The sequence below is a fragment of the Takifugu flavidus genome, chromosome 5 (assembly GCF_003711565.1).
Source record: "Takifugu flavidus isolate HTHZ2018 chromosome 5, ASM371156v2, whole genome shotgun sequence".
Taxonomy (NCBI): domain Eukaryota; kingdom Metazoa; phylum Chordata; class Actinopteri; order Tetraodontiformes; family Tetraodontidae; genus Takifugu; species Takifugu flavidus.
The window spans coordinates 12,675,185-12,695,794 of record NC_079524.1 but is presented as its reverse complement, the minus strand read 5'-3'; the positions used below and the strand labels follow the sequence as shown (position 1 = coordinate 12,695,794).

Here is a 20,610-nt window from a genome sequence, read left to right as displayed (position 1 = left end):
CCTGTGATTGGCTGCCGCCTCCCCTCTCGCGGTGAAGTCTTGGGGCCGCTGCGCTGCGGAGCTCAAACACAGAATCAGGCACCCGAGGAGGTGGAACTTACCCCGAGCTGTCATTCATTCGTGCGGACCCTGCCTCTCTGTTTGCTCTGACACCCGCCAGAACACCAACGTCCATATTTATCCTCCGACATTTACGCGTGAGTGATGCCGCACTGACCCACCGGAGCGGGAGAACTGCGGGCTTTCATCGGCGCATTCACATTGGGAAAGTCTCCGCTGCGTAAAGGTCGCCTCCAACATTTTTTGGGGAGGAAATAGGATACTGAAAAGATTGTGACACGGATCACCGCCTGTTGAGGTGAGCTACGATGAGTTGTTGTTGGAAAATGTCGCTGCTTTGTGCTGAATGTTTCTTTTTTGCGCGCAGGTGGCGCAACGAGCGCACTCGTTCTGCAGCCTTAAACTAGATCAGGGTTTTCTGACCGCCTTTAAACACCCTCAGACGCTTTCTTAGCGTTACAGCTCCGCTGAGACTCCAGCAGCAGTTTAGATTATTCAGTAGATTACGGTTGGTTTGCGCCCTCTGAGCGAATTTATCCAAATGTAAAACAAGCGTAATGATTCAAGTACGCAGCGGTTTCAACAAGTGATCGGCAGAATGTAAAGCAGAAAATCCGATTTATTTGGCAATCGGTGTCAATGGCGGACTATTTTTAACCCTCACTACCTCCACGCTAAGAGGATTCCCCCCTCCTGTTCCCAGTGTCCTCCCCTTCAAGACAGCGAGGATCAGTGAAGTTAATCCCTCATCTCTCCTCGTCTTTCCTGGCCTCTGCTCAGTACTGCAGGCGTGCAGCGGGCTTTTCCTTAATGTGCTGACAAGTTCAATCCGTTTATTGGTGATTTGGCAGGGACTCAGGGAATGTGAGGGAGGCTCCCTTGGAAACCCTGAATGAGTTATTGTGGCTGGGGAGCTGCATCTCCACTGTTGTGGAAGACTTGTGGTTCTTGTGGACTTGATGTGCTCTCAGCTGATCTGGCGCCTGAGTGTTTTGACAGTATTTAAATGGCCGAGCAGCAGAAATGTAAAATTCCCAGTTTGGCACGTCCTTTGCCCCATCAAGTGTCGGCCGTCAAGGATTTCATGGTCTAGACAGGTCCTGATCTCCATCAGCTTCCACGTGATTTGGATTGTCCTTCCTCTTGTTTATTCTGGTGTCTTAAAGAGACTCAGATAGTTTCTGTAGAGGTGTGTGTGTGGGGGGGCTCGTCGCCATCGGATCAGTGATTCTGAGTCTGCAGATCAGGTCTAATGATTCAGTGTTTGAGTTTGTTTTCCATTTCGTGGTCAGATATGTCACATCTTCCTCTTTGGTAACACATCTTTAGTTCACACCAGAGCTGTTTTTAGGTCACCAGGCTGTTTTTGTCACATTCAGTTTCCTCTTTCTGATATTGCTCCTTTACATCAAGTGTATCCTTACCTGCTCTGGCGTAGGTGTGACCACACTGCTGCCTGAAACTGTCATCTTTATTTAGAACGCCTCCACTTTATTCCAGTGTGGCCTCTTCACCCCGGCCACTCTGTTATCTCCCACCCTCATTTCCTGCAGCCACGGATGAGTGAGATTCCTCATGCATTTCAGTGTTTACACAGCGGGGAGACCTGGTGATTTACTATCAGCCCTTCCAAGGGTCTAGGAGCCCCCCCCCCCCTCCTCTTTTTTGTCATCCTTCTCACCTCAACAAAGAAAAAGAGTTGCAGCTTTTTTCTCTTTAGCTCTTATTACGTCCCAGTTTTGCAGAAAGACTTGCGAAAATGGTGACACGCATGAGCATCTGCCCTCTGTGTGTGCTTCAATGACCGTGGGAATGTTTTATTCTGTACACTGAAGTGCTGCAGGACCCTCATCTAGAGCCATCATTAACACTATGGGCAGGGCGGGAAGAACCTTTGATACTTGCTTTTGGGGCAGACGCCGTCATTCTCTCTTTAGAGAAGGAGCCCCGCCTGTGCGTAAATCACCTGTAAATGAGGCCGTTTCTTTTAAAAGGAGGGGTTTTACTTCTAAATCAACATTTTGCCTGAAGCCTTTTGGTGCCTTTGTCTCCTTTTTTCACTGACTTAAAACTTATACCAAATATTTACCGGTGCTCCAAAAATGACCCGTCCTCACAACAGAAATGCAGCAGCACACATTTGGCAGTCAAAGTTTTGGTGTCCACGTGGCCTGAATGCATCAGAGGGTGTGTGTGTGTGTGTGTGTGTGTGTGTGTGTGTGTGTGTGTGTGTGTGTCTCCGCTAATGCCAGAATAAAACATCACATCATTTTTGACCCAAACTGCATTTTCCCAAATTGGGGCAAATAACTTCACATGCTGAACCTCCAGTAGGGCCATAATTACAACCATCCATCCAATCTACCCCCCACCAACACAGACACCCACACACACTCACACACACCGCTGTGACAACCAAACTGTGGCGTTTCTGCTTGTTTACCCTCAGCTGCCACCCAGCCAGCGGCCACGTTAAACCAACAAGGGTTTGTTTTTTGTCGAGCCCGAGGAGGACACACACACACACACACACACACACAGTCCTGCTACTACACAGACACCTGGAAGCCAAATGTAAATCAGTGAGCCTCAGTTGTCGCTGCGTATAAACATTCTCTGCTTTGTTCCTTAGCTTATAGCGAAGGCTGCAGCTGTCGGAGCAGTTGGACACTCCTGGCTTCAGCCCTGGTAACAATGGTGGAGGTGGCATCATCCCGCCGCCCCACTACCAAAATAATTGTTTTTGGTAGAATTTTTCAAAGTGATTCAGGAATCAGGCGCGTGTCACTAGATGTGTTCAGCAACGTTCTGCTGATCAGCCGGATTCCACGGCTGCTGATTTGCTAACAGATAAAGCGTTGATTCATTTGCAGCTGACTAACTGGGGGATTCTGGAAGAACAGGGATCTCAGCTGGGAAAAGTCAGCAGAGTGTGTTCTCAGTCCTCGATCAGCTGCTGCTGGTCTTCATCTGAACCCAGAGGGGCTTTTTCCGGGTATCTGCTCATTCTTGGAAGGAGTTCCTTCTGATCTCGCTGTGGCGCTTCTGACAAAAGAGCAACTGAGTTCAGTTCAAAAATAAGAAATGTCAGGAACAAACAAAACTCTTGACTCCTCTCTCACTGGTGCTCATGATCTCTGGTGCTCTTCGAGGAAGCCACATGGCGCGGCAGATGCTCAGGCTGCCGTGCTCCGACTCCCCGCGCTCGCCTTTCTCATGGAAATGGGTGCGATTGTCTGGGTGAATAATAGCGGCGGTCTGTGTGCGCACACGTGTGCTGTATGGCGGCAGGCGTGTGAAAGGTTGGATGGGCTGTCTCGTGGTGTTTGTTTGGTATCCACATGTTTCCGTGGAAACCGAGTTTTCAGACCGTTTCAGAATGTGATAAATGTTATCTTTTCTCTCTCCAGCCCTTTCACATCTTTATTCCTTTAGAGTCTTCCCCTTTGAAAACCCATAACAGCACAAATTCAAGCGTTTGTGGCAGGCAGGTGCAGAGAAACTCCTGGCATCTCCAGGTCCATCCCTGGCAGCAGTGCAGAGCAGGGGCCTCACAGGCTTCCTGACTCGGCACGTAGGTTTGTCCTGGAGGTTGTAAAGGGGGGGTTGTGTGCATTTGGGGGAGGGTGATGCTACCCTGCCCCTCCCCCGATCTGAAAAGGTCCTTTGTGATTCCTCCGACCATAAGTCTGCCTGGCATGGAACTGAGTCAGAGCTCTGGGGTCAGAGGTCAGCGGGCTGCTGAGACAAGTGTGCAGAACTGGAACGCTAATGTTTACTGCTCTGCTGCAGCCATGCTAAGTGTTAGCATCTCTTGGTGTCATGAACATGGACGTGTTAGTCATGCTGTGCCCACATCATGATCACCTGTTTTGGTGTAACGCACACAACAGTCCCGCACTAGCGCCACTGGAGGAAGCAACGTGAGCAAAATGCTAAACAAGCATCAACATCTCCTGCAGGGTTCTTTCATTTTTATCTCTGCTCCATTAAAGCGTACGCGGGGAGTCTCTTTAAGACAGTCACTGTCAGGTTTGTGGGTCAGGACTTGTTTGGGAACATTAAATCTGAAAACCTCCGTTTTGTGTAGCGCAGGAGAAAAGAAGTGTTTTTTTCTCTTTTGCGTCTTTCGCATTTGCAGTTCAAAATAAACTCAAATCCAAACAGAAAGCTGAAAAACAGGAGCGAGCCTCCTGGAGGAAGGGTGTCGACCGCATCCAAGCCGTTTCCCAACCAAGCCTCCGCTGTCTGTGTTTGTGTCTGAGAGCTATTCTGGATGTTTGCTCGTCGCGCCCCCGCATCTGTGGTCAAGCACCTACAGCTCAGCTGAAGCCTCACCGTCCCCATCTGCTCGTCTCTCCCTGCAGGACAACATGCCTCAGACGCCGCCGTTGACGGGTCAGCTGAACTGCAGCGGCTACAATAAGAACCTGTACCAGACCAAGGAGGAGGGCTACCCCGGCCTCTTCTACCATGACAACAACCTGGTGTCAGGGTCCTTGGAGGCTCTTATTCACCACCTGGTCCCCACTGTAGACTATTATCCAGATGTGAGTGTGTTTTAATATTCTCTGGAGATGAAGGGGGGGGTCGCTGGGACTTGGTTTGCTTTTGACTGTTTACACAGATCCTTTTTTCATGTCTCCTCAGAGAACGTACATTTTCACCTTCCTGCTCAGCTCGCGTCTCTTCATGCACCCATATGAGTTGATGTCGAAGGTGTGTCACCTGTGTATGGAGCAGCAGCGGCTGGGCGACCCCCAGGCCGACAAGGTACGAGCGACAGTAGCCTCTGGGTGCGGTCGGAACATTGTTGTTGGTGTTGGTGTTTATGAGTCCTTGCTGCGTTTTCAGAAGCGAGTCAGGAAAATCACCCCAAAGATCCTCCAGCTGTTGACGGAGTGGACGGAGACCTTCCCGTACGACTTCAGGGATGAGAGAATGATGCGCAGCCTGAAGGAGCTGACCCACAGGCTCGCCAGCGGAGAGGAGGTCAGTCTCCACTGTAAAGCTGAGCGTCGTGTTTCCGCTGGTGTTTGAGGCTCGCTGAGTGCAGAGGAAATGCGCCTGTGTCGCCTCGTCTTTACTTTGTCTCCTCCACGCTCAGACAAAACGGTTGACATGACAACTGTCGTCCTGTTAGCATTTAACTCCAGCTGAAATTGCAGAAGCGAGCGTTGCGGCACGTTTCTTTAGTGTCACCGGTGAAGCAAGAGACGCCGACGTGACGCAACGAGGGGAGCCAGAGGTGTAGAAATGGTGGTCCGACCGCAGCAGAAGCACAACAACCCCGCCCAAGATTTCAATCAGGAGTCATCGACAGTGCTGGCAGGAGTATTGATCCTGCGGTAAACTCAATAGCTCTTCTTGCGTTGGCGTATGAACAGCTCAGTTTTCGTGACCTGAGATCACGATGGCATCTTAACTGACCACCATGGAGAAGCTGCTGGAGGCGGTTTACATTTCACTGCCCGCCAGTGCCAAAAACCTCCTAAAGGTCCTTTTGACTGGTCCCAGCCTGGAGGCATCTCGGCCCCTGAGCAGACATTTCACATCGCCTCAGTGCAAGAAGGTTCTGGGTTTGTTTTCTTTGTGCCTGGGTTTCTCTTTAGGGTTTCCCCCAGTTTGACAGTCGCACGTTTCCCCTATATTTCTCACAGATTCCCCAAAATCAATCCCAAATGTCTGAACCATCAGTGGCGTTCTGGGAAAGAGTCTCCGGTCCGGAATAGACGTTCTGAACATCTGGACAGAGTCGTAGCCAGACCACATTCAGAACATTCCACAACTTTGATCTCTGTAGTAAGACGTGTCATTATGGATGTGGTTGGATATATAAGGAAGCAGCAGCAGCAGCAGAGAAGAAAACAAGATGGTTATCTGGCTTCAGCTCTCTCCACCATCTAAAATTCCACCATTCCTGCATCAGCCTTTCTATTGAAAGCTCCATTCAGCGCTTTATAATCGTCGTATAGAACTTTATTTTTGTGCTTTTGCATAGTCAGGTGGTGCTCCGCAGGAAGTGACATAACTCAGCCAAAAAGAAGGAGGCCTCCGGGGTAACGGAGCTGCACCGTCTGCCAGGGTTGATAACAGACTCTATCATTTGTAACGCCAAGAGCATTGACGAGCAAATGCCCCTCGCCACCCCCCCACTCTGCTCAGAAATGTCAGGCGCTGTTGTCTCCAGGATCTGCGGCTATATTTATCCAGGCCTGGCCCATCCTCTGTTGACAGTGGGGACAGAAGCTGCAGCAGATGGTGGACTTAGAAGTGGCAACTGGAGAGATTTTCACTGGTGGTGGGTCTCCACGGTGAGCCCGCACGGTCACATCACCGCACGACAGTGAAAGCTGTGATCTGGGAGAGCAGAGACTCTCCTTCCCTCCCCCATCAGAATGTAATCTCCCTTCGTTTGCCTTCACTGCTCCGATCACCTGCGGCAAAACCGGAACAATTCAAAGAGCCGCTCTTCCCGATCGACCCGCGACGGCTTCTGCTCATCGGCCATCAAACGGCTCCATTTATCACCCTGGGAAAGAATTTCTCATAAGTTGAATTCAAGGCCTGGATTTCAAACCAGGAGGCTGAATTGTTGGGTTTGGTTCCAAGGCAAGCGAGTTTCCTATAACTTCTTCGCTCCTCATATGTGAAACCAAACACCCTTCGTTCTTATGCAACTTCTGCGCCGAACTGTGTCAGTGACAGAAGGATTGTCTAACCGTGACTTCCCCAGGATGACCCATGGACCCCTGAGGTCAGGGTGCCAAGAGTCTGCCCTTCCTGCCTCTGTGGCGAGGATGGGGGGGCATTGGAATACTGCCGAGTGACCTCCCAACATAAAACACTAGATGTAGAATCAGAATGTAAACTAACACTCAGTTGTAACCAATCCTGTCGCTCCACCAGGTTTACAGGAAGGCTGTGGGCCAGTTGAGTCAGGGCCTGATCAGGAGGCTGACGGTGCAGAGCCAGTACGAGGAGGCGTTGGTCAAGATCAACGCCACGGCGGCCGAACGCCTGGCGGCTCTCAAGTCCAAGCCTCAGGCCAGCATCCAGAGAGACATGCTGTCCATCTGCAGCGACCCGTTCACCGTCGCCCAGCAGCTCACACACATAGAACTGGTGAGAACACCTTCAACCACCGTTGGTCTTTGCCTGGGGAATCCTCATCACGCTGATAAAGTGTCTGGGATTCAGCCGGAGGGGACAGCCCACTGATGGGATTCTGCTCTTTCTGTTTCCTTCCACAGGAGAGACTCAGCTACATCGGCCCTGAAGAGTTTGTCCAGGCCTTTGTCCAGAAGGACCCTCTGGACAACGATAAGGTAGCGTCTGACTTCCGGTGTGGGAGAGAACAAACATCAGAATCAGAAAAAACACTGCAGCTGTAGTGTTGGGTAACGGCGACAGCCTAGTTACTCTCCCAGACGGACTCGCCGTCAGGTCAGGGTGAGGGCAAGGGATTGCTGTAGCAAATACAGTCAAACTCATCCCCGCCTCATCTGCTAGCAACCGCTGTTGCCAAGGATTTGTTTCGGGAAGAGCGCGTGTGCTGGGGTTTCTTGTGTGGCGTTCCGGCTGCTAGGCAACAGGCCTTTTCTGAAGAGGTGACGCGAGGGTTGAGGCTGCCTTTGTGCCTCAGGCTAGCTTTCCTCGTCCCCCCGATGAGCCACTTTGAAATGGGGATGGGGGGGGGACTGTGTGTGTTTGCATGTTAAATTGCCTCATGGGGGTAAAGATGGCGTAAGGCCAGAGGAATGTGTGAATTTAGATCAAGAGGAAGCGACACAAAGGGCCTGCATGCATAATGTGAACTGGACCCTGGTTCCGCCTTCCAGCTTTAGCGACCTGCTAATTAAACGTGCGCTGTCGTTGCAGAGCTGCTACAGTGATCGGAAGAAGGCCAGCAACCTGGAAGCGTACGTGGAATGGTTCAACAGACTCAGCTACCTGGTGGCCACAGAGATCTGCATGGTGAGCCCTGAGCTTCTGGATTTGCATGGGGGTGGGGGCATGAAACCTGGGGGACTCAGTTTACGGCCCCCGTCTGCACGTCTCAGCTGTGCATTAGAACATGTTGGAGGCTTTCAGGACATCACGCTGAGATAAGGAGCCTGATTCACCTGCATTTTCATGTCCTCCTGCAGCCGGTGAAGAAGAAACACAGAGCAAGAGTCATCGAGTTCTTCATCGACGTGGCCCGCGAGTGCTTCAACATCGGCAACTTCAACTCCCTCATGGCCATCATATGTGAGTTCTGCTTCCTTTCCCCCTTTTTCCCAAAATGCACTTTTCCAGCTGGTCTTCATCACAGGCCTGGGGGGTCGGGGGGCCTTGGGGCAGATGGTCAACACTGACCAGAGCGAGAGTGCTCGCACAGGGTTTAAAGCTGGGATGAGGACAGCAGCTGCTCCTCCATGTTCCTCCCAGAGGAGCATCCTGGTCCACTGGACCACTGAACCACCCCCCCCCTCCTCCTCGATCAAATCAACATGCGACACCCCCTGAATTTGATTAATGACCTCATTTATCGAACTTGCATGATAGCGTTCAGATCTGTCAGTAATCTCTCAAACTGGAAAACAAATATCAGCATTTTGTTATCAGAGTGTGTCCTGGTGAGGTCGTTGTCTCAGTGGACCTCCGTCCTGTCCCGGTGACGTTCACAGGGTTTGTTCACTTTAACCAAATATCAAACTGGAGAAGCCGAGTGCATCCTGGAGGAAAATAGGGTTCAGCTCAGAGTCCTTTTGTGTTATTGTGTCTCGCACGCACGCACACACGCACGCACACACACATGCAGGGACACACAGAGGATTACCATATGGGAAGCAGGGCCCTGGGAGGGGAAACGAGGCGTGTGCTGACTCTATTGTTCCCCGAATCATCAGAGGAGACGAGAGTAGAAAGAAGTAAAGGGGTGGGGGGGTGTTTATTGGATGGTTGTCACTGCAGGAGGAGGGGGAGGGAGAGGGGCATCTGTCTGGCTGAATGAGAAAGTGTCATGTGTTACTGCGATCGGGTTCTGGTGTTTCCTCTGTGGCGACCTGCCTCTCACGGCTGTCTGTCTGTCTTGCAGCTGGGATGAACATGAGTCCTGTGTCCCGTCTGAAGAAGACCTGGAGTAAAGTCAAAACGGCCAAGTTTGACATCCTGGAAGTAAGTTTAAAGCCTCCTGATCACAGCTGAAGGTGCTGCTCTCGTGTTAGTTTCAAGCCTCGTGACTCCGAGTCCCGCTCGCGGCTCCGCCGGGTTATTGTGGTCATCTCACCACGCTGCAGGAGGGTGGGGAGCCTCCATTGTCACTGAATGCTGGGTCAAGTGTAACGACAGTGACAGACCAACTGAGGCCAACACGGGTCTGTGGGGGGGGGGGGATCTTCACGCCACCCAGAAAGTGATCTGGTTTTGATGGTCTCTAGAATGTCTCGAATCTGTCATGTAAGGAAAAAGTTCTTCATATATGAAGAAAAGGGGAAGAAATACTCCTTTAAAGCACAATATTTGAAAATAATACATCAGAACTGGACAGATCCAACCCGCTGACGGGAGAAATCTGCTGCTGGAAGCAGCAGGAACAGGCGGGAACGACCCGAGGTCGGCGCGTGAGCAGCTGCAAATCAAACGCACCCGAGGAAGGCCCAGATACTGCAGCCCTCTGAAGGAGCAGATCTGAGGCAGGAGGTGTGGAGGCTCCTCAGATCCCCTCATATCTCAGCAGAGCTCTGCGTCCATCTCCCTCCTTTGTGGTCCTGTCAGTCACCCGTCTCCCCCCAACCCGCCTCTTTCAAAAGACCCTCCTGCTTTATTTGACGGCCGTTCAGCGCCTGAATCCTCTCCGTGGAGCTTATCTGCTCATGTGTGTTTTAAAGTCGGCCTAATTCAATTTCAGTCTTCTCCTCCACAAACCAGTTCCCTCTGTCTCCCCATCAGAAGGATGGTTGTGGAGGAACCCAAAACGCTGCTACCCTGACTGTGCTGAGTTTCACATTCGTCTCTGACCTGTTTTCATTTCTCTGCAGCACCAGATGGATCCATCCAGCAATTTCTACAACTACAGAACAGCTCTGAGAGGAGCCACGCAGAGATCGATCACGGCCAACAGCAGCAGAGAGAAGGTGAGGAGGAGGAGGAGGAGGAGAGAAAAGCAAAGAAGGGTTTAATTTAGCGAAACAAACTTGTTTGTGTAGCAGGAGCAAGTTTATATCAGCGCCATCGGTCTGAACGGCTGGCTCATGTACCAGAACCGTCTCTGACCCTCTCGACCCGCTGACTTACGTAAGACCGCCAGATCGTATCTGTGCGTGTCCGTGTCAGACTTGAAGGGGAGGAAGTCAGGGCGGAAAAACAAAGCGAGGCTCCGTCTCAGCCTCGTTATCGTCTGGGAGCCGCGTCCCCGCCGTGTTTACAGCGTCAGCGGCGGACCTGGACCTGGGACAGATGTTGCGTAACAGGAGCCCAGAGGGGCCGCTGAGGTCGCGTTAAAGTGGGTCAGGAGCTGAGGAGGCGCTCGCTGCTGTCTCCAGACGCGTTCTCATGGAGGGAGGGCTAAAGGAACTCGCAGGATGTTCCCTGAACACTTCGTTCCCCCACTCCTCCAGTTACCTGAACGGATCGCACGGAGCTCGCCGGCCGCCAGGCTGTGGCCGCTTGTCTCTGTTTGTGTGCAGCGTGTTGATGACGCGTGTTGGCAGAGACGCAGCCGACAGTCAGGCTGCAGCTCTCTGGGCGCTCTGACACTCGTACGGGCTCAGATATGCAAACACGCCGGCACAAAAGGTCAGGGGTCATGGAATGGAAATTTCCCAAGAGGTCTGGAATGTTCTTGGCCTTTTGTCCAGGCCTTATACAGCGTGTGTGTCATCCACCAGAAGAGAGAACTCTGGGTAAACCTGGTGGCCCTTGAGCCTCAGACAGACGGAGACCCAGATGTGTCCAGCTGTGGCGACCAGTTCCTGCCCGCTCCAACAAAACGCGTCTGAAAATAGGCCTCAGGTTGCGTCAAGGGGCCTCTCCTGCCCCTCTCCTGCCCCCCCCAGGATGGGATTTCTCGCCTCTGCCTGAACTCTGACCCCTAGTTCTTGCTAGTCAGTTCACCTCGTGAACGTTCATCATCATGAATGTTTGGTCATCCTGTTTGTGGACCTGGGTCACAGATTATGGACAAGATCCACCAGAACGTTCCCTGAATGAGCTGAAGGACTTTACACACCCGCTCCGGTCAATGACTCCGTCTCTGTCCTGCTTATCTTCCAGATCGTCATCCCGTTCTTCAGCCTGCTCATTAAAGACATCTACTTCCTGAACGAGGGCTGTGCCAGCAGGCTGCCTGACGGCCACATCAACTTTGAGGTCAGCTGCGTTCTAGTTTCCATGACACAAAACAGCTTCTTCATTCAAACTTCCCTAAAATGCTTCAGAGAGGTTTCTACGGAAGAAAACGCATCAGTGATGACAGTTTCAGCTCAGCTGCTATTTTAAGGCTTTTACTCGATACAGTAACCACAGAGATAATGTCGTAACCATAGCCGGACGGTGCGAAACCAACGCCGAGCTGTGCTTTATAACCATGTATTAACGCCGCCTGCCATCAAAGCTGACCGGACCGACACACTTTGCTTTCAGAAATTCTGGGAACTGGCCAAGCAAGTGAGTGAATTCATGACCTGGAAGAAAGTGGAGTGCCCGTTCGAGAAGGACCGCAAGATCCTGCAGCACCTGCTGACGGCTCCAGCGTTCACCGAGGACGGTACGTCCACACACACCTACTTATCGCCGGGGGATCCTCCTCGTAGCCTCACCGAGACAAATCAGAGAAGATATTCACTCTCCTCCATGTCCTCCTTGCAGCTTTGTATCTGGCGTCCTACGAGAGCGAAGGCCCTGAGAATAACATGGAGAAAGACAGATGGAAGTCCCTGAGGTGTGTATAAACACACACACACACACACACACACACACACGCGAGCGCAGATACACTCGTGCCCTCGGGGGTCTGGTGTCTTTAATCAGGACTGTCAAGTGTGCCGACCAGACAGACCCAGAGGGATGTAGGTAACACACTGATGCTGACCTCCACGCTGTCAATAAATGTGTTAAACACACACACACACACACACACACACACACACACACTCATACGCTGCTGTGAGGTACTGTGGTGTCACATGTTTAATCAGCGGTCTGAGTACATTTTTTTTTTGTCATGGGACTTTTTCATTCTCTCCTAGAATTAAATCAAGAAAATGTAATTGGTTAGTTTCAGCAACATATTGTTGTTGTTTTCACCATGGAGATTTTCTGTATTTTCAAAACTCAGTCCAGCTCTGAGCTTAGATCTAATCGATTTAGAGGCATTTATATATTGATTAAGTGCTGATTTTCTCTGAGAATCAGCTAATCGTGGATAATTCTGCCCCCTGCTGGTGGATGTGTGGCATAGCGATTAAAATCGGATCATGCAGCTCGAAATGAGCCAAAAACATGAGAATGTTTTTAGAAGAATCTGAGCTTACAAAACTAGACTAAAGCTGAAATATTCATAGATCCAAGCAGACTTCTGTGAAGTCATTACTTGCCCATTTCCACACCACGTGCAGCACATCTGCTATGTTTGATCTGTGTTGACGTTCTTCTGTCTGTCCACAGGTCCACTCTGCTGAGCAGGGTCTGAACCCCCACAGTGAAACCAGAGATCGGGCTGTGTCGCGTGGACGCTGCTGTTTGATCAAAGTTTTCTCATGTTGGAAGGGAAACGACAATCTGTCCTTCAGCCGGCGAGGAGCTGGCGTCATCGAGCCGCTCCAGCTCCATCAGCTGCTCCTTCTCCTGACTCTCCTGCGTTTTGTGCTGTGTACATCAGGACATATTTTCCATCTCTTTGTATGACTTTGTAGTCTTTTTTTAAGAAAGAGATGCAACAAATGTTAAAGCTAAGATGCTTTTTTCCTTCTGCAAATCATAAAAGCCACAGGGTTAGCTGCTGGTTGGCTAACTGTCACTGGTTCCACAAACCAGCATTCTTCATGTGAAGAACTCGGCGCTTTCGCAGGAAACTGTCATTAAGCTAGCCATTATCATGCGTTTGTATTTTGTACGTCGTGTGTCATTTAATGTCTTTAAAGGTTTTTGTTACATGTTGAGAAGAAAATGCACTGGCTGCAGTTCACAGATGTGAGTTTTTCGATGTAGAGTTTGGTGAATTTCCTCAGTTACGCTCCTTGCAAGTTAAAAAAAACAAAACAAACAGGTCCCTCAAACGTTGGGGTCGATTGAGTTTAGCTAATGTGAGACTGTTACATGGAACGTGCGATGCCTGTGGGTTCCCCGTCCTTCCTGATGATCCGTGTTAAAATGACTCCTTGCTGCTCAGTCAGGCTGGGGGGCCACTCTCGCCCTCGATCTTCTGCCCCCTGGTGGTTCATATGAAAATTGAACCGAGTCCTGCTTAAACTCCATATTTGTCCGTTATGTTTTACTGTATTTATGAGATTGTAGCAGGCTCTGTCCACACTGATGTTAACTGTTATTTAATTTTCTACTCCGCCTCCATCAGTTGTCCTCGAATAGCGTCAGGTTTATTTTGAAATGTTAGTCTGATTGAGAGGAGGCTGCAGCTCAGAATATGAAGTTGATGTGACTGATGAGGGCTCTGCCTCCGGCTGCTGGTGTGTTTCTGTACATAGACGCGTCTCCCTTTTCTCTCCCTGTGTTCACTTGTTTGTATTTAGACTGTTAAAACGGAATAGAGGAACTCTATATGATTTAGCAGTGTTTGCAAGAGTTAATAAAAGAATGTTTCAAAATGGAATCTTTCCTTTGTATATTTATTGTATATTTTCTGAAGGAAAAGTAACACACATAAATTAATCGTAAAACATTTTTTTATAACGGAGACAAAATCTGTGGATATTTCACATATATTTGATCACATTATTGACTGCAGCAAGTTGTGTATAATGTATGAAATATGATTTCTTTCAATGTCGTTCCAATTTAATCGATCGGAGTTACTTTTGATCTTTTGGCGCCACCAAGCGGATAAATTTGGTTACTACAGCGGTCAGCAAGCGCTCGCGACTGTTAGATTATCAATCATTAATATGTTATTAATTATTCTGTCTAGATAATGTCCACATTGAATGTTCAGACTCGATTTAATAAAAATGATCTAAAATATTGATAAACCCGAAGATGTTTGAATATTCAGATATAAACTGATAGTAAAGATAAAAAAGATGTTTATGTTTACTGGGTTCAGTTGAAGACTAAATGCAAAATGTTATATGTTTTGTGAAAAACTAAAAGCTTCAGCCTATATAAATAGAAATAAACAAGCAACATTCAGTTTAGTGCGCAGCAGCAGCAGCAGCAGCAGCAGCAGCAGCAGCAGCAGCAGCAGAATCAGCAGAATCATCATCATCATCATCACCATCAGCAGCAGCGGTGAATCCTTCACATCTGGATCTCACCCTTAATTCAGATAGTTGAACACCGCAGAAGCACAAATGAGATCACCTGCAGGAATCTCCTCAGATCCTCTCAGATGACTCACTAAAACCAACTCATTTCTCACATGCTGATAGTGAAAGTAGACATTAGCGCGCGCGCATGTGTGCGTGAGGACTGAATTTGATTCTTATTTCTTTCGCGTCACGCTGACGGGAACGCGCGCGGCCGGGAAGAGAGAGCGCGAGCAGCATGATGAAGAGGAGAGTGAGGAGGATGAAGAGGAGGAGGAGAGGATGGGAGCGGGTCTGTTCTGGTGCGCAGACGCCGATTCTCCTCTCGCAGAAGCATCTTTCCGGGCTGGTCTGAAGGGTCGGAGCCGCCAGGTAGGAACCAACTTTGATCCGGAATGTTTTTGCCTCTCGGGAGAATCAGGACGCGGCCGCGGAAGTTGCAGGTGCGCAGAAATCAGGTGCAAACTTGACTGATTAGAAATGAACAAAAGGGCAGAAAATTAATAGAGAGTTAAAAAAATGAATGGAGAGTAAAAAAAAGCTATTGAAAACCAGAAGCTACTTAGAGAACTGATGTGAGGTTATGTCATAAAGAATGAGGTGTGTGTGTGTGGGTGTGTGTGTGTGTGTGTGTGGGGGGGGGGTCCAGTCTAACCACACCAAACTGGACTTCAACCACTGTAGAAATTCAAGCCCTCCGTTTTATTTTGACACATCTGCAGAAGCTTCCTGTGCAGGATTTCCTCCCCTGGTCAGGATGGCGAGCGGCTCCTCCTGTAACGGAACACTTCCTGCCTCTGAATAATAAATGGAGGAGACGCTGCCCATTAAACACTGACGCACCTCCACTCCTCCGCTGCCGCTCCTGTTGGGTTTGAAATCAAACCCTCAGCTTCCTGAAGCAGAGCTGATGAGGAGAATCACTCTTTTAATAACAATCTGGTGAAACTAGGTCCAAAGACTCTCCAAATATCAAAATAAAGGAACGTTACTGGGAGAAAACACACATTTGAACCCAAAATCCAGATTTTAGAAGATTTCGGAAGCAGAAAATCAACATCTGAAGTGAAAATGGATCCTAATTTTGTATTTGTCGTCTGGGTTTCAGCGGATGTTGATGCTTTTCTGTCACCTCCTCAGGAGGGAAAATGGGGAACGCTTCCATGAAATCGAAGCGTTACAAGAACGCGGACGGTTCTGTCACTGCGTCCAACAGCTGGAGCCACAGGGACGGCCGCAGGCTCAAGAACGCATCCCTGGAGTCCCTGAGGGTGCGAGTGGAGGAGCTGGAGCGAGAGGGCAAGAGGAGGGACGAGGAGCTCCAGGCCAAAGAGCAGCAGATCAGGAGCCTCCAGGAGCAGCTGGCCCGGCAGACCCGGGTCCTGGCTGAGCTGAGCGAAGAGCTGCAGACCAAGTGCATCCAGCTCAGCAAGCTGCAGGATGTGATGAAGAGCCAGGGGGGCGCCGGCACGGCGTCCAGGCCCACCTCCGTCAGGAAGGCCGGGAAGAGCAGCCCCAACCTCAGCGTCCGCATCAAGGAGACCCTCAACAGGAGGAAGGGGGCCAAAGCCGGAGTGTCGGCCGAACCCACGTCCAGCAGCCTGCCCAAGTTCTGCTTCGAGAAAGCCCGGGTGGCGAAGGATGTGAGGTGAGGATGCCTGGGGGGGTTCAGGGGAGGTGAGGTGGAAATGAGAGAGGACTTAAAGGTTCATCCTGGCCTCCGGCTCGGTCCGTCCGGGCCAGGGCTATTTTAGGAAAAAGGGTTTTCCTGCTGATCACCAGGTTCAGTTTCACAGCACGTCGACAGATTCTCTGCGGCGTTTCAACATGACGGCGTCGGCAAAACCCGGTCCAGAACAAATGGTTCTCCCAGTTTGGTGTGAAGAACCTGAGCGGCCTCTACTGGGCCGCGACCCAAGAGCCCCAGAATATCGCCTGCATATAAAAACCTTCTGTCAGCTGTAATTTTGACCGACAGCGTCACGTGACAGGAAGTCCATCAGACCCAGGAAGCGATTTGCTCTCAAATGCTAACGCTAATGCGCCTCAGGGGGACGCTAACACTAAAACCAGACGAATGAACACCGAAGGATTATGAATCAATATTAACAGGAAGTGAATAATCGGTTGTCTGTCCGTCTGCCGGGCCCGGTCCCATTGCGCAGAACCCAAATCGCCTCGGCAACAGGCTGCCTGAACGAAGACAAACTGGTTGAAAACCATCATCTGCTCTGGCTTTATGAAGCCCAAAGTTAGAATTTACTACGGAGGATCGGGGGGGCAGGCCACCCACCTCCTGCTTGGTTCTGCTCCTGGCTCTCCTGATCTACGGCTCACGTTCAGCCGTGACTCTTAACCTTTCCCCTTTACAACCCCCGAAGGAAGCGATGTCTTCTTCTCCCCAGCTGTTTAAACGCAAAGTGGCGAGCGCTGACGGCTCGAATTTATGTTTTGGTTGTTGTGCTTGATTCATCGCTGGGAGGGGCCCCTGGGCCACAAATAGTCCTCTTTTCACTGGCCGCCGAGTATTTATCACACAGGCTAAAGAAACCTGGTGAATGATGTTTGATGTCGGCGTCCCGGCGGCTCAGAGGGACCCTGAACGCACCGCCGAGCTGCGTTCAGTCTGTCCTCCGGTGCTGGTCGACGCCCCGAAGCATCAAAACTTTCCAAAAGAACCAATTAGCAGCATCGCTAACAGCAAGTGTGCACAATCTCAAATGACCCATAGTAAAAGCCATTCATCGCACTCATGCAGGAACGTATCCCAGCACCCAGGCCCGACCTTTGACCCCTCTTGTTTTGGCAGAAGCACTGCAGAAGTCACTCTTCCTGTGTTGCTGTCCGAACAGTGTGAAAAAGCTGCTGACGGACGCCCTGAACAAGAACCAGTACTTGAGGAGGCTGGAGCTGCAGCAGATCAAAGACATCGTGGAGTGCATGTACGAGCGCACGTACCAGCGGGGGGAGTACGTGGTCAAGCAGGGAGAACCTGGGAACCATCTGTTCGTGCTGGCAGGTAGGTCCGCTCCCGTTTGATCGCCGTCTGGGAAACCAGGAGCCGGGAAAAATGCGTGGAATTCCCAAAGACGAGTGTTGAGATGAACTCCGAGACGTTGCTGCATCCCAGCGCCTTGTCTGTGGGATGGGGGGGTGAGGGGGGGCTAAACTGGTGCTGGATTATGGATCAGGTCACTTTACTACAGGATCTGGTCACTTTACTTTATTATAGAAGGTGTGTATAACTGTGTGTGGGTGCATGCGTGCGTGTGTGTGTGGGAAACCTCAACCAGAAACCTGAAATGTTCCTTTTCCTCTTGACATTTTTGTCAAATTCTAGAAAATATCAGAGGATCCACTGGGATCAATCAAACTGACTCATCCACCCTCAAGCAGCTTCATCTGCTCTCTTTCTCTTCACTCGCTTCTTTAGCAAAGTTTCCCCAAAACATCCGGTTCAAATGGACAAAATGTCTCTTTTCGTTCATTTTCCAGCAGTCTGAGGCCGGTTCTCATCTTCTCCCACAGAATCTGACAAAATGCTAAAACTTTCCTGACCGGACAGATGACGCCTGGTGTCACTTCCAACTTCCTTTTGGTGAATTTGGTTGAAAATCCGCGTGGAAACCTGGAAGGCAGAATTTCACCTTCAGCCTTTCCCCCTTTTTCTGATTCACTAGAGACACATCTGCTTCTGCTGCTTTGGTTTAAAACTGTGAGAGACGAGTGCAGACGAGGGTCCAGGTGCTGCAACGGTCCAGAGCAGAAACAAAAACTAGAGAATTGACCTTTAATGGCTTCAAACGGACCAGCCGCACCGGCAGAAGCTCTCACGAACGAGCAGGTGGAACATTTAACGTCGCGATTCCTTGTCTGATTCTAGCAAAATGATCAAAAGAGCTGAGAAAAAAAGGATGTCCCACTCTGCAGTAAAAACAAGAGCGGAAATATGAGCTCGTTTCCTGCCTGGTTTCAGAGGCCAAAAAGAACCCACAGAATTAATGGATTGTTTGTTTGTTTCTTTCCGCAGACGGGACGCTGGATGTGTTCCAGCATAACAAACTGCTCACGTCGATCACGGTGTGGACCACGTTCGGAGAGCTAGCCATTCTGTACAACTGCACGCGGACCGCGTCAGTGCGAGGTGAAGGTCTCCAGGAAAACGCCTCCGGGGAACTCCATGTCGTAGTTTACTTTAGACCACCTGCCTAAAAACAGGCAGCTTCCTTTACTGATGTGAAACCAGATCCTTCATTAGAGGTAAACAAAGGCAACGATTTGGTTTCACCTCCTGTGCTTTGGTGCCGAGCCTGAGTGCTCTGTGTCCCGGTTTGTATGTTTAAACTGCTAATTGAAGGCGGTGGCCAGAGAAGAGGTCAAAGGGCAACTCTCTGATAATGTCTCTTTTTTGAGGTTTCTTGGAGGAGAAACACCAAAACTGAATGAATCCAATGATCTGCTTTAATGAGTCAAAGGAGTTTAAACGGGGGACATAAATGAAATATCAGATTACAGGTTTACCTCGATCAAAAACAGCTGCAGCTCCTTTAATTCTCGTGTTTCTGATGGACGTAATGTTGCTGTTGCAGCGGTCAACGATGTGAGGACATGGGCGCTGGACCGAGAGGTGTTTCAGAACATCATGAGGAGGACGGCCGAGATGCGTCATGAACAATATCGCAACTTCCTCAGAAGGTTAGCCACAACTTACACACACATGCTAGCATGATGCAGCTAATATAAACTCTACATAAGCATGGGTGGAACCAGGCACCCCCTAGTGGTAGGATGCCAGGTCACATCAGGCAGTATTTATGACCTACAGCTTGCGTTATTGAAGCCAGCACATGCATCCATGACAATGACTGTTAGCTTCATCGCTACTTTTCAGCGTTTCACTCTTGGCAAACTTACCAGAGGACAAGCTGAGCAAGATGGTGGACTGCTTGGAAGTGGTGAGTTATCCCATCAAACTTCAATTCCATCAGTATTACGCTCGTGATTGCGCAACCCTCTGGCAGCTCAGGGAAGTCTGAAGACTGCAGATAGTTGCTGTCAAAATATCATTAGCATTTGGCCATATACCATTACTGCGCGTCAGCAGGTTCCTCTATGCCTCCAGTCAGCGAGACCTCACAAATGACTGCGTTGGTGGACGGAGCTGATATTATTCCTGTCATCACTGGCCGCTGTATATTGTTACCAGAATTATTTGAGCAGGGCCCCAGAAAGTGTTTATTCAAATGGGGGACGAGTGATGTCTTAAAGATGTGCAGGTGACAGCCTTTTGCTGTGAGCCCACACGACGTGTGTGTGTGTGTGTGTGTGTGCGCGTGTGTGTGTGTGTGTTGGAGGAGATTCGGTAACTCTCGTTCTCGACTTTGACAACTTGTCAGCTGCGGGTGAGAAACTGCCGTCCTCAGCGTCTTTCCACAATGAAGACTTCAAGGACTTTCGGAGCAAATACAGGTTGTCCCAATGTTTCCCAGCGCAGGAAGAATTTCCTTATTCAGTGGGGGGGAGCCTGAGAGCTGCACAGATGTTGGTAGGAGTGAATGACTAATTAAGCCTCACAAATCAAGCTAAAACAGACCAAAAGCATGATAATCTATCCAAAAAGGTCCTTGCTGCATCCCTCCACAGGGGGCGCTTCATGCTTGTAGTCAAATGCTACTTGTAAACTATGGTCTGCATATAGACACTGATATTTTAGAAATATGAATGCCACAGGACCTCTACTGCCTCCTGTTGACAGAACAAATTAAACAAATAAGCTCCGCCCATTTGGATTATTGTAGGTGGTGCTAAATGTTTTTAAAATGTTCTTAGACTAAAAGGAAAATGCGCTTCATAGAAGAAGAACCAGGTCTGCAACAAGAGTGAAACGTGTCGCTAAAGGTCACAGGTTCTGGGTCCAAATCTTGTTGCTTCTGGCCACTTCCTCAAGTGTTGCATCGTTCGTGCATCTTTCGTGCACGCTCCTGCCACCCTGGCTGTTGGGACGGGTTGATTCCCGCCTCTTTGTTTTCTCGTCCCTGCCATGTTAGAATCAGGACAGGCTGTTGATCGCGAGCCGAGACAGGTC

The 20,610-nt window shown here is 49.9% G+C and overlaps 2 protein-coding genes across 3 annotated transcripts in view; both read left to right on the top strand.

Moving 5' to 3' along the window:
• Positions 1-13,873, top strand: part of rasgef1ba (RasGEF domain family, member 1Ba) — a 39,583-nt gene extending 25,710 nt beyond the window's left edge. The window contains exons 1-14 of one of the 2 annotated variants that reach the window (XM_057032387.1): positions 48-358; positions 4,428-4,610; positions 4,711-4,833; positions 4,915-5,052; positions 6,970-7,185; positions 7,314-7,388; positions 7,942-8,037; positions 8,211-8,313; positions 9,143-9,222; positions 10,086-10,181; positions 11,320-11,415; positions 11,689-11,812; positions 11,914-11,986; positions 12,712-13,873. In XM_057032387.1, the coding sequence (XP_056888367.1) occupies positions 4,434-4,610; positions 4,711-4,833; positions 4,915-5,052; positions 6,970-7,185; positions 7,314-7,388; positions 7,942-8,037; positions 8,211-8,313; positions 9,143-9,222; positions 10,086-10,181; positions 11,320-11,415; positions 11,689-11,812; positions 11,914-11,986; positions 12,712-12,736 (1,422 nt within the window). In that variant the 5' untranslated portion in view covers positions 48-358; positions 4,428-4,433 and the 3' untranslated portion in view covers positions 12,737-13,873. Of the gene's footprint in view, positions 1-47; positions 359-4,427; positions 4,611-4,710; positions 4,834-4,914; positions 5,053-6,969; positions 7,186-7,313; positions 7,389-7,941; positions 8,038-8,210; positions 8,314-9,142; positions 9,223-10,085; positions 10,182-11,319; positions 11,416-11,688; positions 11,813-11,913; positions 11,987-12,711 lie in introns of those variants that run through there. The other variant, XM_057032386.1, reaches the window with a different exon arrangement.
• A 724-nt stretch (positions 13,874-14,597) lies between these two features.
• prkg2 (protein kinase cGMP-dependent 2) overlaps positions 14,598-20,610 on the top strand; it is a 14,966-nt gene continuing 8,953 nt past the window's right edge. Inside the window, exons 1-6 of the mRNA XM_057032385.1 lie at positions 14,598-14,897; positions 15,666-16,173; positions 17,378-17,544; positions 18,556-18,669; positions 19,115-19,220; positions 19,417-19,480. Of these exons, the coding sequence (XP_056888365.1) occupies positions 15,674-16,173; positions 17,378-17,544; positions 18,556-18,669; positions 19,115-19,220; positions 19,417-19,480 (951 nt within the window). The 5' untranslated portion in view covers positions 14,598-14,897; positions 15,666-15,673. The remainder of the gene's footprint in view (positions 14,898-15,665; positions 16,174-17,377; positions 17,545-18,555; positions 18,670-19,114; positions 19,221-19,416; positions 19,481-20,610) is intronic.